The sequence below is a fragment of the Hemicordylus capensis genome, chromosome 1 (assembly GCF_027244095.1).
Source record: "Hemicordylus capensis ecotype Gifberg chromosome 1, rHemCap1.1.pri, whole genome shotgun sequence".
Classification (NCBI taxonomy): domain Eukaryota; kingdom Metazoa; phylum Chordata; class Lepidosauria; order Squamata; family Cordylidae; genus Hemicordylus; species Hemicordylus capensis.
The window spans coordinates 173,888,165-173,911,719 of NC_069657.1; the positions used below are offsets into that span (position 1 = coordinate 173,888,165).

The 23,555-nt window shown below is 42.9% G+C and overlaps 1 protein-coding gene across 9 annotated transcripts in view; it reads right to left on the bottom strand.

The window, feature by feature from the left end:
* Window positions 1-23,555, bottom strand: part of LRP1B (LDL receptor related protein 1B) — a 1,420,219-nt gene that overhangs the window by 626,054 nt on the left and 770,610 nt on the right. For all 9 annotated transcript variants that reach the window (XR_008308477.1, XM_053255348.1, XM_053255339.1 and 6 more), the window contains one exon: window positions 9,793-9,955. Coding sequence is in view for 8 of the 9 variants with exons in the window: in XM_053255348.1 (XP_053111323.1) it covers window positions 9,793-9,955 (163 nt within the window). In the remaining variant the exon portion in view is untranslated. The remainder of the gene's footprint in view (window positions 1-9,792; window positions 9,956-23,555) is intronic.

Consider the following 23,555-nt stretch of genomic DNA (forward strand, 5'->3'; position numbering starts at 1 on the left):
GAGAGAGATCGGCCCGTGCTGCTCAAAGCAGCGTGGGCCGATCTGCTTTCCAAACTGAGTCGTGCGGCCCCATTTGGAAGGAAGACCACGCCTCCACGTCTGATGTCAGATGCAGGGGCATGGCTAGCCAGGTGCATCTGACATCAGATGTGGGGGCGGGGCCAGGGGGCTGCGGCAGCGGCCACACATAGGCCACCGCCAGCCTGGCTCCACTCCTGGTTGGACCACTGTGTGAAACAGGATGCTGGATAGATGGACCTTTTGCCTGATCCAGCAGGGCTGTTACGTTCTTATGTTCAAAGGTTGACTTATAGAGGACTGACTTGCAAGTTGTATATTTATTCTGGGATTCTCAGCAGCAAGGCTGATTGTTAATTCTCACTTTACAGATTTGTTGCTCTACATTTGTTTCCTATTGCTACATGCTTTTACATGTTTATATGCATTATAGCAATAGCACTTACATTTATATACCGCTCTATAGCCAGAGCTCTCTAAGCGGTTTACAATGATTTAGCATATTGCCCCCAACATTCTGGGTACTCATTTTACCGACCTCGGAAGGATGGAAGGCTGAGTTAACCTTGAGCCCCTGGTCAGGATCGAACTTGTAACCTTCTGGTTACAGGGCGGCAGTTTTACCACTGCGCCACCAGGGGCTCATGGTGGCGCAGGGGCCCATTATCCACATTAATGGTCAGAAGAGAGTGTTTATTAAATAGTTATCTGTTTATTACCTGTTTACTTCATGGTACTTGGAGGTATTGCATACTTCCACCATTTATAAATTAGTTTTTAATGTTCCATGCATATTTTTAAAATTTAAGTTTTTAGGCTGTTATATGGTGGTGAGTTCTTATTGGGTCCTTTCGTACATCAGGTTGAACCCACCCAGGTCCTCTTCAGAGTTTCAGTAGTTTGTGAAGATGTCATTCACCCCGATCCAAGATTATATAAAAGGAGAGGGGGTTGGCAGGGAGAGCGGGCTTAGCCCACATGACCGCAGCGGCTGCCCACATGACTGCTGGCTCCATCATGGAGCTGGCCGGGGCTGGAGAGTTCAGGGGCCATGAGGCCCCCCGGAAGCTCCAGCATGCCCTGCGTGACTGCGCAGGGCATGCTGGAGAGACCCCCAAGCCGGGAGGCTGCTTTTCAGCCTCCCGGATGGGGGTCTCCTCGTGAGTAGCCACAGTAAGGAGCAAACTCACGAGCAAAAAAACAGGTTTGCAGAGTGCTCGCTCTGCAAACCTGGTTTAAAGAGAGGGTTACTTTGGCAGGTTAACCGCCTGGAGGCCACCGGGCTCGCCTGCGATAGATTTTGCCTGATCGTGGGAATAGCCTGAGTGTTTGAAAGGTCAATGGGAACTGAGAATGCAAATGTAACAGATTCTACATGGTTAGATATAAACCATCTACTCTCATCTATCCAAGGTATCTCGTAATCAAAACTAGTTGACCTGATGATTTCTCTAAGTTTTTGTATAGGAGCCTTGGTGATTTATTTCTTGAAGCACTGCTTTTAATAAATAACAAATATATTTGCTAAGTGTGATTTTTGTGAATGTAGAAAAGATGATGGAAGTAAATACATTACTGGCTGAAGATATCTTGTAAGAGTCCATATATAATATCTAATGAGAACATCCAGTTTAACTTGTTAAATATAAAAATGTACATATTTTGTAATTATATGTACAAGGCTGATAAATGCAGGCAACTTTAATAATGCACACATTTATATACCCCATTCATTTCATGCTCCACTTATAATGCACTCTTATGATGAAATTTTATTAAAAGTCTAATAAAGAAATAAATGAAGCCAAATATCATTATGAAACAGGTAAGGACACGATAACTCAATAAACTCATAAAGAAATTCTACTTTGGTCCTTAGAAAACAAAGGATGCAGATTAAAAATAATAACTTGAAAAAGAGAAGATTGAGAAAGTAGCCACAATAAAAGACACATAATACCTAAGTGCTTATCTATTTCATTTCTGTGCCTTAATGATGATGAGGATGATGATAATAATAATAATGGACAAGATCCAAAGAGCTATTTTAGACAAATCTAAGGGCTTGGGAGTGCCATCCCATCCCATCCCATCCCATCCCATCCCATCCCATCCCATCCCATCCCACAAGACTCACACACAAACACACACACACACCTCCACCCCCCCGCTGAATGGCAGGGCTGACAAAGGGCGTTAATCAGGGTTCAAAAGTGATTTTATATGTAGTGTCCAACTTAAGCAACATAAGCCTATAGCATTCTTGAACTAGTGGTGTAGTCCTTAGGATTCCAGAAACTTATAATGATCTGAAACTATATAGCACTATACAGGAGAACCTCGATATCCATGGGGGTTCCATTCAGGGATGCAGCCGTGGATAGGGAAACTGTGAATATTGAGTCATTGGTCCTATGAGATTGTGGGGGTTAGGTTCCTGGCAGAAAATCTGCCAAATTTCATGGGGGGGTTGCTTCTTACCATGCTCTTCTGCTCCCCCTGAATTGTGCTGTGCCCCCAAATTGGCTGAAAATTGGCAAAAAAAGTGGTCCCCCCCGTTTTTTACAAAGACCAGAGCCATTTGTGTTTCCATTGAAGTAAATGTCGGCCGGAAATGGCATCCGTAGTCATTTCTGGCCACCTCCGACCTGCGGATAAGGGAGGTCAGCATTTCCCCCACCCACCGCATATACTGAGGATGGGTGTTTTTCCCCTGAATGTGGATACATGAATCTGTGGATGTGGGATTAGCGGATAACGAGGTCCATCTGTACAAAAGTCAAAGCACTTCACTTACATTATCTGGTAATCCTTACAACAAGGCATATAAGTATTATCACATATTGCAAATAGGGAGCTGAAGCTGACAGAGAAGTCATTCACTCAAGCGAAAACTGTGTTTACCCAGATCTGGGAGCTGTATGTGCTCCCAATTTTTGACTGTGTGATTGTGTGGAATCAAGGTAGGAAAAAAAGCTGGGGAAAGCCACACAATCACTTCTCCTTCCTACCTAGTTGTTTGCACCCGCACAACAGAAAATTAGGAGCACACTCAGCTCCCAAACCTGGGTAGGACACAGTTTCCACTTGACATCAGTGAATCTTAAGGCCACCTAGTGAGTTAATGGCAGATTTGAACTGAACTTGCCTTATTTGCAATGCAGTGTCAGCCACTCTACTGCACTAGCACTCCTTATACTAACCTTCTTATTGCCAATCTCCATGCTTCCCGATGTATATAACACAATATTTGTGTTGTTAGATATTATTTTATTCGTATTACCACAGTAACCCAGTAAAGGAAGATATGCTGCCACCTGTCATTATCAAGAAAGAGTTTATCGTGCCATACTTTTCATTCATGCTTCTTGATATGAACATCATACAAAAATACGAGTATATGAAGCTACTTTATCCGAGTCAGACCACTAGGGCACCTATCCTAGTACTGTCATTGAGAACACTGGTTCTCCATAATCTCAGGCGGAGGTCTTTCCCAGCCCAGTTACTTGAGATTGTTGTAACTGGAAATGTTGAGGAATGATCCTGGAACTTCAGGCACACACTAGTTGGTTGGGGCTGTTGGTATCTAAAAAGGAAGTGTGTGTGTGTGTGTGTGCATCTGTACACACACACACACACACACACACTCTCAGGCTGTTCTCACGTGCAACCCGGGGCAGATTAAGCCTTTTGCCACCCCCACTGCCGCAGCAAGGGTATGGGTGGTGAGGGCAAAGTCCCCACCCCCTTTCTTCTAAAAGCTGCCACAGCAGCAAGATGGGGGAAGTGAAGGCCAGACAATAGCGGCTGTGGGGAGTGGGGGACGAGGGGCAAGTCCCTCCATTGGGTGTACGTGTGGGAAGGTCCCCCATTTACCTTAAAGCAGCATCCACTGCCACTGCTCAGAGGAGAGGTGAGGGTGAGCTCCTTCCAGCTCTCCTCCTCCCTCCCAAATGAGTGTGAGTGCACACCTCTGTCGCAGCCCATTTTGGACCATTCTCCATGCTGCCCCCTCACCGCTGCTGTGAGGGTAGGGGTGGCCGAGGGGGATATCACACATGAATGTTGGTGTTGCACAGGAACTGAAGCAGCCGCAGATTCCTACGTGATAGAAAGCATTTGACACACTCCACTTCCCTAATTCCTACCTACTTGTACTTTCAATCTCCCGAGCCCTCCATGCGCTCAATTTCCTCAAACATCCTCCAGGATTAAAGAGATAAGAAAAAAGATACACAGCCTTGACTTGAATGCCATCTAATGCGGGGGAGGAACATGAGGGTGAAAGAGCAGTTCCACCCACTCTGCCAAATGCTGCTGCCCACCAATAGCTGGTGTTCAACTGAGAACCAGACATCTGAGCTGCAGGTCTTTCCTCGATCTCTTAAGCATGAGGGCAGTAGAGCAGTTCACTATGCATTAGGTTCCTTCCTTGGATGATATTCAAATGGAAACTGGGAATCAGGGCTGTGCGTCTTGTGATTGCTCTCTTTGATGCCCGGAAGTTGAGTTTGGTTTGTGAGAAGGTGCAGCTTGATACAGGCAAGAAGAGGAGCAGAGTCTGCCCTGGTTGCATCTGAATGGGAGACTTGATGTGTGAGCACTGCAAGATATTCCCCTCAGGGGATGAAGCCGCTCTGGGAAGAGCAGAAGGTTTCAAGTTCCCTCCCTGGTTTCTCCAAGATAGGGCTGAGAGAGACTCCTGCCTGCAACCTTGGAGAAGCCACTGCCAGTGTGTGAAGACAATACTGAGCTAGATAGACCAATGGTCTGCCTCAGTATATGGCAGTTTCCTATGTTCCTAAGGAAGGGGGAATTAAAGGAGCGCATAGGTGGGGAAAACATTTGGCTGGAGAATGTTCCTACCCAAATAAGGAGGTGCAATGGGGCGTGCACTTATTTGGGAGGGAGTAGGGGAGCTGGAAGGAGCACTCCCTCACTGATCCTCCACTCAGCAGCAGTGGACACTGCTTTAAGGTAAACAGGGAGACATTCCCCCTCCAGTGCCTGACATAATTTGGGAGGTGATCGGGCCCACTAGGAACTCTTGCCACGGCCATGCAGCAGCAGTTTTAAAAGTTTTTTTTAAAAAAGATTAAACTTCCCCCACCCCGAGATCTGCCACTCCCCAAGATCTGCTGCCATAGGCAATTGCCTCTGATGTCTATGCAGTAATCCACCTATGTGTGCAGCCTAATCTAGGCTAGGAAAACCCAGCCTGGGTTAGGCTGCACAGGAGAACCGCCGGGATTGCACCCAATCCCGGTAGGGCAACACCACCTAACCTAGGTTTTTAACCCAGCTTTTAGCTGGAGTTAAGGGAGCAAGTGATCCCGTATCCCAGGTTTCCTGATCGTGTGTCCTTGGGCTGCATCCAGCTCAAGGAGACACAGAGATGAGCGCCTAGAGCACCCATCTCCTTGTGGAATCCCCCAATGCGCCACACTCATTGTGCGGTGCATTTTGGGATACCCAGAGGCTGGGATGTGTTGTACTAGCCTCCAGAGATTGGTTCATGTGGTCAACGGTCGCGGCAGGGATTGTTTGCTCATCTGGGGAGAAGGGAAGGACAGAGCAGCCTTCCTCCGCCCGCCTGGTCGTATGAATAGCTCCAATGATTTTTTTATATTTGCATATATCTGAAAAGGTGAATGAAATAATATATACTTTTGAGTTTTAGAATATTGTACTGAGACACAAGGAATTGGCAAAATGTTGGGCCACACTTTATTTAATTAGAACAGGATCTTCAAATGTGAAAATCAATTGGAGTGTGGGTAATGGCACAGCGGGGAAATGACTTGACTAGCAAGCCAGAGGTTGCTGGTTCAAATCCCTGCTTGTATGTTTCCCAGACTATGGGAAACACCAAATGGGGCAGCAGCAATATAGGAAGATGCTGAAATGCATCATCTCATACTGTGTGGGAAATGGCAATGGTAAACCCCTCCTGTTTTCTACCAAATAAAACCACATGGCTCTGTGGTTGCCAGGAGTTGACACTGATTCGAGGCACACTTTACCTTTATGATCTTGGGAGAGGCAGTTTCAGCTGGTTAAAACTGCCTTCCCCCATATTTAGTGAGCCAACTGGGCTCTAGAATCTGTAGTAGTCATGGGATACTCACATCTCTTCAAAGCCACACAGCTTGCAGTGTAGAGAGAGGAAATGCCCAAGTTACACAAGACCCCAAACTCTAAGTGAATGTGTCAAGCAACTCCCCAAAAAGCTTCCATTCCCAGATACACACTTCACTATAGTAGAGTATTCTAGAATACTATGGAAGGGCAGGTTTAACTCAAAGTCATTAAGGGAAACACTTCAACACAGATAGAGCAGAGTTATTAGTTTAGAATTCAGTTAAGTGAAACCCAAACATATGATGTAAGCAAAGATACTTGACAAGGATGTTAGACCATTTGAAAATTTCCCATTCTTCATTCAGAGAATTACTAAACAAATCTGTTTAAATACAACTTCTACTAATTTCTTTTGAAGCATCACTCCAGTCAGATCAAGTCAAGTTTACCATCTGTTGAGAGCACAAATGCAGTTCTATTCAAGAATTATATTACAGCATTTCCTTTGCAAAGTTTACATGCAAGCTGTTCTTGTCAAAATTAAACCCATTGTGATGATTCATCTTAATATTCAATCAGACGTTAAGTAAAGAGTGACAAAAGTCCACATATGGATGACAAGCTGTTTCTGCAGTAAATATTTTCCTATTTATTTAATAGTCTTATGGTATTGTAAGATGTGTGCCACCAGCCACTAAAGACTTCAGCACTTACAGACTAATACAACAAGAATGAAATAGCCACTTCAGAATGCTGGCATCCACACCACTTACCTATTACAATATGTGCCTGTGGCTTCTGCTTTGATTGCTTACTTATCTGACTGATCACATGAAGAAGGAAAGTTTCTTAATATTTTATATCTTTCCATTCTGCTTTTCCACTGTCAGTAAACGTGTTTATACAACCTAGATATAAATTCTTGGCAAATGTGTTTATTTTTTGTAAATGAAAAAAAATGATTTAGAATATTTACAGCTTACTTTCCAAAGCTGCTTGAGAAAAGCATGTTAATGCTGCATATTAATCCACTAATAAATTTAAGAGAGTCCAAATGCTCCCTTAAACAACAACAACAAAAAATTGACAAGGATGTTCCTCCTTTCATATCCATATTGGATAAAAGTGGCACTGCACTTGACAGAGCAGCAAATAAGCTAGGGAGAAACTCTATGTTACTTTAATTTTGTAGTGTAGCCCTGTGTGTGTGCATCTGTTTTTATCTAAATAGCATTGATAGAGGCAGGCATAATCAGGACCTGCTATTAGCTCCTGGAGCTAAACTCCCATTTGCACCACTGGAGCTTCCCAGGACCACAGTGCAATGAAAACAGGATAACTATGCCTTCCCTATGTGCCATGGTCCCAATCCTGATTGGGCCTCACCACTCCTATTTAAATGAACAAACACGTACGCATGCAAGGTCAATTTATGCACTTAACACAATGCACTGTTTGGCCCTTATTTTTCCATATTCCCTGATGTTTGGGAAGGAGGTAAAAGCTAAACTGGGCCCCAGAGACGTGTTACAGTGTTGAAGCAAGCTATAGAAGCACGGATAATTGTATTTTGTAATATTAATCTTATTCCGCTTGTTATCAGCCACGCGACGCTTATTCTACCCGGCTTCCAGGATCCTCCCTGTTTGTAGTTGCATCTCCAGGCCTGGAGATTGCACTTTGTATATGCTCAGGAGCTGCACCGCAATGTGTGCTCCAAGTTTTATAGTATACATGGGGACAGGTCACTTAATTGGTAAAACTGCTGCCCTGTAACCAGAAGGTTACAAGTTCGATCCTGACCAGGGGCTCGAGGTTGACTCAGCCTTCCATCCTTCCGAGGTCGGTAAAATGAGTACCCAGAATGTTGGGGGCAATATGCTAAATCATTGTAAACCGCTTAGAGAGCTCCGGCTATAGAGCGGTATATAAATGTAAGTGCTATTGCTATTGCTATTGCTATTAATTGGTAGTGGGCTAGTTGCCCCTAGATTTGGCTACAAATAAAGCAAATTCGAGGATCAGGTTCATGCCCCCTCCCTATGTGGGGGTCCCAGCTAAGTAGATTCAAGAGTTAACTATAGCAAGTTAACAGGCATCCAAGCCTTGCTCCCGCCTTGCTCCCCTCCCTAATTTAACAATCAATACTGCATCCTATCCTAGGCATTCACTCATTCACATTCTCACTAATACAGCATTTACATAACAGAGTTGTGCTAGTGCAAGAAATACACACAATTCTACTTTAAAAACCCCAGGGATCTGCACAATTGTGCAAAAGTTCCACTGAAAACAAAAGAGACGAGCTGCAGTTCTGCACTGTTGTGCAAGCATGTTTGCATTAGTGCGACTGTAGTCTGGAACACAAGCTCCAGACCTAGCACAAGTAGCTTCTGCCAGCACATTGCACAAGCACTATGTCCTTCCACATGCACTTTGTTAGGGTGTGAGCAATTAGGATTTACTTCTGAGGAAGCATGTTAGGATTACAGAGCATTTGCTTCATGTTGCAGCAACCAACAAGCAACTGCACATCATAGACCATGTTCACTCTTGTGCTATTTTCATTTGTTTTTCCTTCAGAAAAGCAAAGCTCCTCCCTCCCAATACCATTTGAAAACAGACTTAGAAAATTCCCTTAGATTTCTCAAGTGGTTTGCTTTGAGTACTTCACCTACAGTAACTAGGGATGTGAGAGCAGGTTTGGAACTGAACCGGTACAAAGTCAAACCGGTTTGGTTCAAAGGCTCCCTGGTTCGGCTCAACTCCAGACCAACCCCCACTTTGGCCCGTTCAGGGGGTTCACGGACCTTTTACATATATATATATATATATATATATATATATATATATATATATATATATATATATGGATGGGGGGGCTTCTCTGGGGCAGTTCCCTCCCCCCCGCCAGTCTTTCTTCCTTTGAAAACGGCCCTGTTCAGCCATTCTTTGGCCTGTTCGGGCCTTTCCCCTGGTCATGCCAAGACCATGCAGAGGCCCATTGTACAGGTGTGGAGGCCTCCGAAATGACCACCAAGCCAGGGGGAAAGCCCAAATGGGCCAAATGGCTGAACAGGGCCATCTTTGAAGAAAGGAAAGCCAGCAGGGGGGGCCTTGGTGGACCCTCACTGCCCCCTTGGAGAAGCCCCCTGTAGGGGGTAAGTTTTAAAATAAAAATAAATATATATTTCCTGTAAAAGGTCTGTGAGCACCCCCTCCGGACCAGACCGAACCGGGGTGGGGGAGGGTTCGAGGAGGCGCCAGACTGAACTGGTCTGGTCAGGCTCGGGTCTGGTTCAGACTCAGACCAGCTAGTTCTGTGCACACCCCTAACACTAACTACTCAGTTCTTTGGATCCAGGCTGTTAAATTCCTGATTCCTCTTCCTCTACCTCCCTCTCTTATGTACAAAGATATAGTACAAAGATATGCAACAAAACATAAAACTGGATAAACAGTTTTTTTCAAAATATTTGATTAATTTGATTTTTGGATAGCTAACACTCTTTCAAAGTGGGAACGAATTAAAATTTGCTGAGGTTCTATTCATTGCCTGTTCATTCTACATGAAGACTAATGAGATTACACACCAAGCTCAACTACAAACACCATTTTGCATTGATGTCAGCATACAAATATACACTCTAAATGGTGGATGGGAAGGTTTAACATCATTGAAAGTCTTACCCTGAACTTGGATCCACAGCTACTGCCATGGGGTTATGGAGGTCAAGATCAATCAGGGTAACACACACAGTTCCATTGAAGTTGCACACAAAGATTGTGTCACTCATACGATCCACAAAGTAAAAATTTCCAGTAAGCCAGTCGACTGCCATTTGCTGTATATCTATTGTAGTAAAAACATTGTTAAATTAGTTGTGCTACTTCAGTACAAGTAACTGTATTTAGCTATCACACTAAAGGAGAAATACTATACATTTGAAAGGGTTCAAACTGTCAATGAATGGCATGAGCATAAAGTAAAAATAAATATATGTATCATAGCTTCTAAAGTGAAATACAATACAAATACAAGTTATAGTTAGAGTTTTAATTTTGTTGTAAGTGAAGGGTACTCCAGGTACAAATGACATGTTGTAGTAGGTATAACTATGATTACACAACAAAAACCATAGCACTTTCACAGTGGGTGAACATCATAGTAGGAGTAATTATGGCTTTTTCACAGGAACCACAGTTTCACAATCTGAGAACAATGTCGGCTTGTAACTAATGGCTGGAGGTGTGATATAAAATAAGACATGAGAATCACAGAACGTATAACAACGTATTTTCTTTACTATGCAAAAAATAAGCCTTATTCACATGTTAAGTACAACACTCATACAATGAGTTGTATCCTGAATTTCAGGGAGCCCATATGCAGGCTCACCTTTAACATGAATGCAGGTACAGTCATTCACACAAACAGATGTCTGTACACTTGTACAATGTAAGGTTTGAACAGGGTTATACGGCTGATGATTCCAACCACCATGTACTTGTTTATTTTTTATTAAAGTTGTTGCCATATCTGATATATTAATTGCTTCTAAGCAAAACAGCAGTACATTTATCATTCCCGCTAAAACACCACATTTGAAATTTTGGTGGGATGAAACAGAAGGACTTAATCTTTCCCAGCTTTATCCTCTGGGTTTATCTTCAGCAGCAATCTAGCAGGTGGGAAGGTGGAACTGCAGTGATCCATGCAGTGCCCCATGCTGCATGGAGCAGGGCTGATCATGTGGGAGCACGGAGCACACTCCTAATAGGCTTACAAAGCTTGTATGGGAGGAAGGCAAGCCTTGGAAAGACTTCCCCCCCCCACTCACCCACCAGGTCATGTGAATGGCCCAAGGGGTTGCCTTTGAAAGGCATTCAGGCCCTTGCGTTTGAAAGGCCCTTAACCTTGGCTAACAGCTGGGCTTAAAAGCCAGGTTAGACGGTGCTGGCCCACTGGGATCAGGCATGATCCCGGCAGTTCTCACGTGCCGCCTAACCCAGGCTCAGCATCCCGAGACGGGGTTAGGCTGCATGTGAGAACAGCATCCTTGAATAGCATATTAATACAGTAGCCTGATCTTGAAGTAATTAAGGCATGGTGCTCTAAGCTTAAGCTGGGCAAAAGCACTCTTGGCCATGGCTGCCAGGCCCTTCAGAGCAGCAGCAAATGTTCTGACCAGAATCACTATTGGGAACATATTACTGTTCCAACTCCACTGGTTACCAGTCTGCTTCTGAACTCATCTCAGAGTGCTGTGTATTTTCTTTAAAGCCTTAACTGATTCGAGACCACAATACTTACAGAAGTCTTTCTCGTATGATCCTGGCCATCCACTGAAATCAAGTGGGGAGGCCATTTTGTGTGTCTTGTCTCCATCCAAGGTATAGTCCCTGGGGCAACATGAAGGGACATTCTTTGTCCCCATCTGACTCCCTCTCTCATGTTACTTCACAATCTGTTGTCATTCATTGTATTTAGCCTACTTTCCAGTAGGCTTATGAGATCTCCCGGCAGTCTGTGTGTGTGTGTGTCCCTGTGTCCCCACCATCAACTTCGCAACACCTGGACCAATATGAACCAAATTGGGTACAATTGTAGGGACACATAGGGACACCTCAACATCGTAGTTTGTGATGACGTCATCCACCCCATTCCAAGATGGCGGATGAGTAAACTTTTGAGGTGCAAGTGGGCTAACTTGTGAACTGCCTAACCGATTTGAACTATATTTGCTGCAGCTGTAGGGACACATAGGGATCCCCAAATGGTGTGATGTGTGATGATGTCATTCACTCTAATTCAAGAGGGCAGCCACATGAACATCTGAGGTGCATGCAGGCTAATTTGTGGAGTGCCTAAGCTATTTGAACCAAATTGGGTACAGTTACAGTGAGTGACACACACCGACACCTCAATGGCATAGCTGGTGATGATGTCACCCACGCTGATTCAAGATGGTGGACATGTAAACTTTTGAGGTGCAAGTGGGCTAAGCTGTGAACCACTCAACCAATTTGAACCAAATTTGCTGCAGTTGTAGGGACATATAGGGACACCTCAATGGTGAAGATTGTGATGATGTCATCCACCTCAGTTCAAGATGGTGGATGCGTAAACTTTGGAGGTGCAAGTAAACTAACTTGTGGACAGTCTAACCAATCTGAACCAAATTTGCAACAGATGAATGGAAACATAGTGATGCCCCAATGGTGTAGTTTGTGATTATGTCACCCACCCCATTCCAAGATGGCAGGTGCATAAACATTTGAAGCACAAGTGCACTAACATGAGGACTATTTTGAATCAAATTTGGAACAGCTGTAGTGAATGACACACGGGGACACCTCAATGGTGAAGTTTGTAATGATGACATCCATCCCGATCCAAGATGATGGACACATGGACATTTGAGGTGCAAGAGATCTAACTTGTGTACTTCGATTTGCACCAAATTTAGTCCAGATGTAGAGACAGTGAAAGGAAAGTAGGCTGATAAGTTCTTATGAGAACAACTTGTTTTTAATTCTGGCAGGCTTTCAGCCAGGCCAGAGGTTGATCATCCCTGTCTCTCCTCAATAAAACAAGTTAATTTCTCATTGAGGGTGGCCAGGGCTATCTGCCACTCTTGTCTGCTTTTAAACTGGTTTATTTCAGGCTTGGAGTATGTGCACGGTGGTGCAAAGGTCACTGTAAAACTTCCTTATATTCTATTAGCCATAATTCTCCTTCCCAGTACTCCAGCCCACAATTCATGTGCATACAGCCAGGCAGGAGAGGAGCCACCCAACTGCCCCTGCCCATCAACATTTATGCAGCTGTCCCTTTGTGGGGATGAACTGTGCCCTAAGTAATGTTTTAAAAAGTGAGAGAAAATACTAGGGTAACTTGCTTTTGTGAAAACATCTGTACATATTTGAGTTACATCAGCTATATCAATGCACTTTAAAACCTGACCAACAGAAATTGTTCCAGTTAAAAATGTTAGCATTCTTGTATTTGGAAAACAACTCAGATAATGCAATTAATGCAGAAAGTACATTTACATTACAGCCATTTGAACTTAAAAGAGGAGGCCTGTGAAATATGCATATCCTGAAATACAAAAAAATGTGGGGAAGTTGTCTGCTAATATAAAGTGCAGGTGCACATCTGACTGGCCTCAAGCCTCCAAAACAAGTAGAGTCAAATGTTGTTGAAGACTGACTGTTGTGCTTGCTGTCAGAAGACACTGTAAAAAGTTATGTTGTCACTTATGCAAGGGTGCATGACAATATTTGATGTCAGTCAAATAATAAGTGGCCAATAGACTAGCATTCCAACTCTACATAAACAAGGCTTTACTTGGAAGCACAGTATCAGGAGCAAACACTGGCAATATTCCGTTACAGCCATCACAATGTACTTTCACAGCTGTCACTTCTATTCATAACCTTTCTTGTCCTACTCCTTCTTTCCCCTTTGAATTCACAGGTGATATTTTTGACCTCCCTATTGGTGCTGCTGAAAGTGTTAGAAACACAGACCATTACTGGAACAGCACAAAGAAATGTTCTACCTTCTTCAGTTTACTGAATATCGGGTAGCTTAATGGAAGGTTAAAATAATACAAACATGTTATATTTATTTATTTATTTATCTATCTGATTTCTATAAATAATCTATCTGATTATTTATCTATTTGATTTCTATACCTCCCTTCCAAAAATGGCTCAGGGTGGTTTACACAGAGAAATAATAAATAAATAAGATGGATCCCTGTCCCCAAAGGGCTCACAATCTAAAACAACTTAGAGCCAGCATGGTGTAGTGGTTAGAGTGCTGGACTAGGACCGGGGAGACCCATGTTCAAATCCCTATTCAGCCATGATACTAGCTGAGTGACTCTGGGCCAGTCACTTCTTTCTCAGCCTAACCTACTTCACAGGGCTGTTGTGAAAGAGAAACTTAAGTATGTAGTACACCACTCTGGGCTCCTTGGAGGTAGAGCGGGATATAAATGTAATAACAACAACAACAACAACAACAACAAAAAGAAACATAAGAAAGACATCAGCATTCACACAAACTCATGCCACTGCTGGGGAGGACTGAAGGTACAGCAGGAGCTCGCCTGCCTTCCCCAGCAGACAAATGTCATCATCTTTGCTTTTGCCACTCCATGCACCCGCCACCTACCAAGTGGCAGCGTGGAGAATGCAAAAGCTGGGAGCGGGAGTACTTCCTCCTCCAATCTCCTCCCAGAGTGCGGAGGAGGAGACTGCTCCCCCCCACCTCCAGTTCACTGCCGGAAATGGTGGCAGGTCAGGGGAAGCTTATTTACCCAGTGGTGATCGTGCCTATGATTGCCTACCACAGGTTTGTTTTACCTCAGTAAAACCCTAGATAAAAAACCCCAGGGCTACCACATTCTGGAACAGCTGAAGTGGAGGGCTCCCAGCACTTCAGACAGCCTGAGCTGCCTAAGTGGCTTTCCCCAGGCGGCTCATGTCATGTGAATAGCCTGAATATGTTGCATAGGAAGTATGTAAAATCTCATTCGCTGCAGATTGTTTTTTAAATTTAAAAAATGGCTTTAAAAAGATCCAGCTCTTTTTTCTCTGCCATGGGTTAAGTTTTAGGAATAGATGTTGAGCTCTTCTCTAGATCTACAATATTGTATTATCTGCAATCACTTTCCAATAAGGAGTTTTATGAAGGCCAGCACAGGTTCTTCACTGATGATTAGAGAGTTAAGCAACAATTTGCATTGCATGTATGAATGAAACATCACAGACAGAATTGTCATCTCAGTTCACATAACACCAAGAACCTGATAAATGTTGGCCGTCCAATACATTACCTTTTATAGACAATTGTGGTGAACACCCTTGTTGAATTGGGAACAGCACTAAGAGCCCAAAGGGCTAAGCTTAGGCCTGTATCTGGGATTGTCATTTTGTAAGACACTGACATGTGAACTTTAGTTCTGCTGAGCCACAGTAACGGAATGGAATTGTTTATTCTATGTTCAAGGTTTAACAGAGGGGAGAAACTTGCCCCTCTCCACTCTGAAATTTGTCTATGCATTGTGCTATGCCGAGGGTAATCATGAAACCCAGCTAAAATTTGCAAATGTTAAGAGTAATCACATTCAGAAGCCTTAGGAAGTAACACATGGATATCAGTACCTACATATTTTAGGAGTACAGTATATACACACAATTAACTGCTGAAATTCTGTGCATCTTATCTTACTAACACTCTTCTTGGGACCAAAAAGGTGCCTTAAGTCTGCTTTAGGCTGACCACAGACATATCAATCTGGCAGAGACAGGAATGTTTTGAGAACATCAAAAGGAGACAGCTTCATCTGATTCAGTAAACAAGTGCCAAATATGAATCCAAAACACCATGTTCCTTGACCAAATAAGGCAAGAGAGTTCCGGTGGGGAAAGGAGTGTTTACACTCTACTAGAGATACAGAAAGAAATTAAACGGCTGATTCTGATATGAGATATGGATAGCAAACTTGGGGAAAGGTCTAAGAGAAGACACACAATTGCACACAGGGGGTATTCCACTCAACCAATCCACAGGTACCCAACAAGGGAGTACCAGGCAAGGCATGCCCTCACTCCATGGGAGAAATGGCATGTAGCCCCTATCCCAGGCATCCCCAAACTGCAGCCCTCCAGATGTTGCTGAACTACAACTCCCAGCATCCCTAGACACAATTTTTTGTGGCTGGGTATGCTGGAAGTTGTAGTTCAGCAACATCTTGAGGGCTCCAGTTTGGGGATGCCTGCCCTGTCCTGTGAGGCAGCCCTGGCCTAGCAGCCATTCATCCTGGAGGGATCCCTTCTTGATTGAATGGAAGTGGCTTCGGTCTCTTGGAAGATCAGAAGGACCTCCATTCAATAGCTTATCCCCCTGCCAAGCCACCTGCCAAGGTGGGAAACTCTCAGTGCACTCAAGCCTCCCATTCCTGAACATCACATTTGGACATCTGCAGGACCCGGTAATTATGATTCTCAAACGTAGCCTGCGTCCCAGCCTCTTCTGACTAACATTTTAGATTTTTGAGCCCTTTGGGGACAGGGATCCATCTTATTTATTTATTATTTCTCTGTGTAAATCACCCTGAGCCATTTTTGGAAGGGTGGTATAGAAATTGAATAAACAACAACAACAACAACATTCCTGCTCAATTTCCTCCCTCTTCTATGTCTCCCCCTCCTCCCCTTTCTGCTTTCCAGAAAAGCCTCCTTAGCTTTGCCTATCGGCTTTCCAGTGATTTATGCTTGTATCCAACTTACCCTTCCTCCCCCTCCTCCTCTCTCTAACCTCTCTGGATTCTTCATTCCATGCCTAAATGGGCATCTTCCCCTCCCTCCCCTTTCCCTTCACACATCCCTCCTCCCTCTTCCAGCCTCCTCTCCTCTTGAACTGAAACTTTGAATTGTTATGTGGTGGCTAAGAACAGCTGTGAAATAACACAGAATTCATTGCTAGTGAGAGAAAATTATTTTAGCTGCAAACTGGGTTAACCATTTGATTACACTAAACTGGGAAACTGAATGATTGCTTCACTTCCATTGATGGATTCACATTATTGAATATGTGACCAATTGCCAGAAATAAAGCTTACTAGCTGACCCCGCACAGAGCATCTGTGTGCGCTTTGGGGCCGGCAGTTACCTCTTCCCCCCCCCACACCTTCTGCCCCAGTCTCCACTTCCAGGCCCAGCCGCCTCTCCTCCCCACCGCCCCCTTTCTCCCCCACCCGCTCTTGGGCCTTGCCTCCGCGGCTGGGCCCGCCGCTGCCTCTGGCCTCTGCGGCCAGGCCTGCCACTGCCGCGGTGACCAATTCTCCTGGGTGCATCTCAGCCAATCAGGCCCATCCGCCGCCCAACCAATCAGCTGGGTGCCAGGACACACATTCTAAGGCACACTCAGGAGAATTAAATATATAGATTAAAATATAGAATTGTGTGATGCCCTTTTCCCCTCCTTGCCCAGACTGCACATGACCCTCAGCAATGAAAGGAACCTAGCCAGTGCTTTGGCTAATTGGGAAGGGCTGTGTGTGCTCTCCCTCCCTTGCAAGGAGGGCGGTACAGCCTGTTAATCCCTTCATAGAGGAGCTTTACTTCCTACACCTAAATATTCTATACAGAATACACTTAAACTTTGATAGGATGTCACATCTACCAAAAATCTTGCTGTACATATCTTTTCCAGAAGCATCCGTATATGGCTGACTTGTGCATGTAGATGTCCCTTCCCCTTCAATTTCCTCTAATACTATTTTGACAATTATTAATGATGGGCAAATCCCTCCTGGACCCCAGGTCAATTCAGAATTTCAGCAAGCTGAAATATTTTTCCAGAAATTTTGAAAAACAGAGCAGTCAATTCTGAGACCAGTCTGAGCCCAGTTTTGAAGCAGGTTATGCTCATAATGACATCACAGAAAGTGCAGGAAGGCATTAATTGTTCTATTTGCAAGGAAATATAATAATCAAAATGTGAAGTATTTTATCACTATGTGCTAAGCACAGTGTAAGATTGTGGTCAGTATTTTGACTAGATAGGAGACTGAGAAAAGAAAATATAAAATAAGATCAGAAAAAGAAATTATTTCTCTATATATTTTGAATAATTGGTTGGATGGATCGAAATAAAGTCATATTTCCCAATGACTCACAGATACCAAATTTTACATACACAATCCTGTCACTTAAATTATCTGAATGCACCACGCTTTACACCAGAATATGCTCAGTGAAAAATTAAATACTTTTTTGGGGTAGTTGGAATTCTGAATATACTTCCTTGTTACCTACAGATACCAAATGTTGCATGACCAATTACTTAAATTAACTGAATGCACTACTTTTTACACCAGAATATGCTAGGGGAAAGGGTTTTTTAAAAATTAGTATTTTTTTAGAAGAAATCTGTAATATAATCATCATATTTAACACTCTATAATCAGATCTATCAGCCCCACACAGGCTGCTTCATCCCCCCTTATGGTGAGAGTGGATTGTTTAGTGAACTTAACCCCATTTTGGGGGTTAGGACAAGCACTCCAGTTTCCGAAAATGTTACCTCTGCAATATTAGAGGGCCTCCTGGATTTCATTTCTTTAATTTTCCAAGCAGTGTAATCTACACAAAATGACTTTGTCCGGTCAACAATGGGCCTCACCTACTAGTTAGCTAACTATATTTATAAAGTAGTATTTTAGAAGATTAGCAGGAGAAACATTATTTCCTTCTAGAAAAAGGAAGGGATCCAGTTCTGTGAAATGTTTTGAGTTGAACAATATCTTAGAAGGCATATATTACATGTACTTTAGCAGCTTGGAAATTCAGTGTTATTTAATCTACTGCATTTGACAGCTACAAAACATGTGTTGTGTACTTTGTATGTTGAAAGATAGCTCACACTTTGTGCTTTGTGCCTGTCTTATTGTGTTTGTGTCATTGTGTTTGTGAATTATAAATGGCATATTGTTTTCAAGAGAGGAACGTTGTAATGAATGCCAAAGTTTATTTCAGCCTAAAAAGTGCATTCTACACTTTCCTAAGTACATGAAAAGCTACTTAACTAGTGGATGTATTTTTAACGAATAAGACTTTTAATCTGTGCAGTGTTTTTCTATCTCCAAAGAAATAAAAGACATTAAACTTCATTGAGGTTTGCAGCACTATTGTTGTCAAGCAAATTTTTTCCAGTGTACCTAATTTAATAGTGCTTTGGGGAGGTTCCTTCAATTTTCTTTTCTTCTCACTCCCCACCCCACCCTATTCAAACATATTCTGCACGAACCAATGAAGATTCCACATAACTATTATCACATTGCATATCTAAAAGGCAAATTTAGAGCCCAATTATGTTCAGACCAATTAACTTGTGTTTTAACAGTACTTTTAGTGTCCTGGGATTAAACGCTGAAGTGTGCTCCCTATCATGTAAATTATACTCACCTAAAGCTCAAGTGAGAGTCATAGTCAAAAATGTCCAGTTTGAATACACTTTTTACATATTAGTTTGTTTGTTATATTTGTACATCACCCCAAACATCCATCTCTGGGTGGTTTATAGCAACATAAATAAATTAAAACAGATATTAAAACCTTGAAACAATGTAAAACCAAAAGTCTAGTTAAAAAGCCTGGGTAAAAAAATGCATCTTTAGAGACTTTTTAAAAGCTGTCAGAGATGGAGAGGCTGTTATTTCAGAGAGGAGAAAGGAAGTCAGCCTACTCCTCTTTCCCCTGCTCTCTTTCCAATCAGTGAAAGCAGCTGATGGTGAGGGTTGCATATGTACAATAGCCCATGGGCCGTAGCAAGGAGAACCCGGCAGGAGGTGCCCATGTGGCTGACATCCTGACTAATGCTGTGTGTGTGCAAGCAAAAACACACTTGCAGCAGCTGCAATACCACTTCAACAATGCAGGCACTGAATTTTAGGGAAGCCTACCCATCCCTGTAGTGATGCATCAGACCAATCCAATTGGTGTGATCTGATGCATCACACCCTGCACATCAACAACACCCTGCATCAACAAGAGGCAAAACATATGTGTCGGATTAGAGCCAACCCCAATACCTTTTATTTGCTTGATGCTCAGCCCTAGTACATAATTTTCAATATTTAAGCACCAGAGAAAATTAAGTTTCTGAAGCGCTGCTCTAGTTAGTATATTTTTCGGCCTTCTTGCCAAGTGTCTCATGTTCCATATGGAATAATACATTAACGGTTAACAAGAACAGCAATCTAAATGGCAATTATCAAGGGAAATATAGTTTGTGTTGACTGTTACATTTGAAGACAATTTTTTTCGTTTTATTATTTTTCCCTTTTCATTTTTTTCAGCTCTTATACTGTTCAAAAAGTTTCACATCAGTCCCTGTTAAATTGCTCTACACTGGCTTGAGAGCTGTGAATGTTATTTTCTCTTTCCTATTGAGGCTGTTGATATTTGGTTGAAGACAAACTAGTATCACCCCCAACATGGAACTGAAAATAACATTTACAGCCCTGTTATGAGTGATATTCCCCTCAGGGGGTGGGGCCGCTCTGGGAAGTGTACCTGCATGCTTGCATGCAGAAGGATCCAAGTTCCCTCCCTGGCATCTCCAAGATAGAGCCGAGAGAGACTCTTGCCTGCAACCTTAGAGAAACCGCTGCCAGTCTGTGTGCACTGTAGACACTATTGAGCTAGATGGACCAATGGTCTGACTCGGTAGAAGTCCGTTTCCTATGTTCTATGTTCCTATGAAGATGTATTTCATCCTGTCTGACATATTATTTATATATATAAAGTTTAAAAATGTAAAGTTGTGCTGTTGAGTCGGTAAACTCCCAGCAACCACAGAGCCATGTAGTTGTCTTTGGTAGAATACAGGAGGGGTTTACCACTGCCATCTCCTGCGCAGCATGAGATGATGTCTTTCAGCATCTTCCTATATCACTGCTGCCTGATATAGGTGTTTCCCATAGCCTGGGAAACATACCAGTGTGGATTTGAACGGGCAACCTCTTGCTCTCTAGGCAAATGCATGATTAGAACTATTTCTTTAATGACCAAAAAAAGGTGAACTGAAATGCATGTTTAGAGATGCATATATTGAATCACTCATCCAATACTGTTCCACCTCCCACATGAACAGTGCCAGCCATGCTCAGATACACACATGTTGCCGAAGATACTATGCATGGATGAAGCAATCATGTTATAAGCAGCCATAATTTCTATTATCATGATAACAGGGGAAAGTGCAACCAGAGACAGGTGAATGCTTGTGAGACAAAAACTATGTATTGGTGCCATGCTGGCACTCCATTACCTTCCTTTACCCACACTTTGGCAAAATCTTTGTGAGGGACCCCAGATAAATATCTCAGGCCCCGCTCATAGCCCTGCCACTAACAGAGATCTAGTTGGTAGAGACTAGAGACAGGGCCTTTATGGTTGTGGCCCTCAGCTCTGGAATGCCCTCCCGGAAGAACTTCACTGCATTCCCTCCCTCAGGAGTTTCTTTTAAGGTAAACACCCATCTTTTTTAGAGGGGCCTTTTAATGCTTGTTTGCAGCTCATATCCGGAGGGTTTTAACTTTTAACTTGCTAATTTGTGCCTTTTAAATTTGGTTTTAATCTGGATCTTATTTTAGTATTAATTTTATATTGTTTTAATACCATTTCTGTTCATTCCAAACTTTAGGGCTATCATTGTGTCCTACCTGCTGTAGGAGTCAGGGTGGGGTGGGTGGGGAGAGAAGCACTGTTCTTCAACCATTTCCCAGAGGTGTTTCTCCAAACTCACTTTAAGAACTGAAGGGAAGATATTCTATAATTTCCCTTGGCTACCTTCCCCCCCACCCTGCATATTGTTTCTTTCAGAAAGAAGGTGTTGGTCTAATTCACCTAAACACATGTTAGCAAAATTGATATTCATTGCCTGTTAACCTGACCACTATGACTTAAAAGAATATATTGTTTTCCATTGCCTTGACAGAAATTTTCTGAACTTTTGAAACCAATTAATATGTTCTTATGCTCAATCTATTCTATCATGGTCCTGCAGCAATCACTCTTCCATCTTTTTTTCTAAAGGGAGATTTGTCAAGGACCGTTTACTCAGATTGTCTATAATTCATTTTCAAAAATCCTACAACACAATTCCACTTTCCTGTCACACACTAGAATGGTTGACAGGGAGGCGGGGTTTTACCTGGGGCACAGGAAAGGGAAGGCACTGGGTGCACACTTTCCTTTTGGACCACGTGATTAACATGGCCAACCAGGATCAGGCAGGAGACTGCCTTATAAGTGCTTTCTCACTCAGCCGCTCTTCAGCCTTGGGCAGTTCAGCATCCACCCACTCACCCTGCCCCAGAGGAGGACAGCTAGTCACTTGTTTTGGGTCCAGTAGAAATCTTTGACTCCTTGTCTGTTTGGCTCTTGGTGGGTAGCTTTTTTACGCTACTCTCCACTGGTGAGAGATCTGGTGCAAGTTTTGGGATGGTTGCCATTGAACTGTTAGTTCAATCACTTTGGCAGGGGAGTGTGGGCTGGAGTCGTTAGTGTTCTTTATATTGGTGTTCACCTAGAGGCACCAGGAACAGCCTTTCAGGATTTTGTTCCATCACAGCCCCTCAGGATTTTGTGGTTCGAAGCTGCTGAGAATGGATCCCCTTTTGCTTTGTGGCTCTGGGGGTGGTGGTGACTCTGGCAATCACCGAGTCTGGCTGGTTCAACTTGGGTGGGATTACAGCTGTCATGAGGAAGCTTGATCTCACAAGGACAAGCTGCCTGAATTAGTTTAGGATTTAATTGTTTGCCTTGTTGCATATATGATGAAGTCCATCACTTGTGTTTTCTCTTTCTTTGGCTCTCTGGGTACAATACATATTGTGCTCTTGATTGCAAATGTATCAAACTTCCCAAATTTAGAGTTTTAGAAGAGAAAAGGGATTATTATTTTGACTTACCATATTATTTGTTACACCTTAGGCCATTACTAGTGAAATAATTGCCTTCTTCGTCGGTTTCTAAAGTGGCACCCTAATTTGCAGCCAATTCCTGGCCAGATTCAAAGGGTAACAACAGAAAATGATCACATCACTAATTTCTGCTTTAGTGATTTTCAGTGGCACTGCCAAATGATTGTAAATTTGCAATAGAGCCCCAGTTGTTTGGCATCTCTGCTGAACAATGAAGGCAGATTTATAGAGGTACAAGAGCCATAACACTCTCTTCCTTTTAAATGACACATTCAAAAAGCGTCCTATAAATCTGTGCAGACAGTAAATCAAGACTGGTTATTTACTTCAAGGCAGTTAAGTAATCTGCTGCTAAACTTAAAATTAAAGCATAATTCAGCATCAATAGATGTTCCATCAAGTAGCCAGAGCTTAGTGAACCAAGCTATTTAGAAACGAATATATGGCATGGACATTAACTGGCAATTCTTGGCTGTTTCAAATTGTCTCTTTTCAAAGGCATCACACAATCTTCCCTCCACATTCTCCTTAGAATTTAGTTCACATTCTGTTTTTTCTCTGTCATGAACTTTAGTGGAGAGGGGGCAAGGCCCCCCTGCCAGCTACGTTAGCGTCTGTTCTACAAAATTAATACTGTCATTTTAACGCTATCCCATAAAGATGCTAACCAGTGGGTAATTAAAATTTTAAAGTTGTATACAATATTTTAATAAAATATGGATTTAGTTTCTAGTAAAAAGTTATTAAGGAAAACGACTTAGGGGAAAAGGTAGAATGTTTTAATACTATGAGTGCAGGCCTCTGATATGCTTCTCTGGGGATAATATAAAAGCTATTTATTATAGTCAGCTTTTAAAAAGGGAATTCATATTTCAGAGTTTATTGTATCAAGCCAGTGGAATGGGTGGGTGGGAATTGCTAAGCAAACAACATTGATTCACA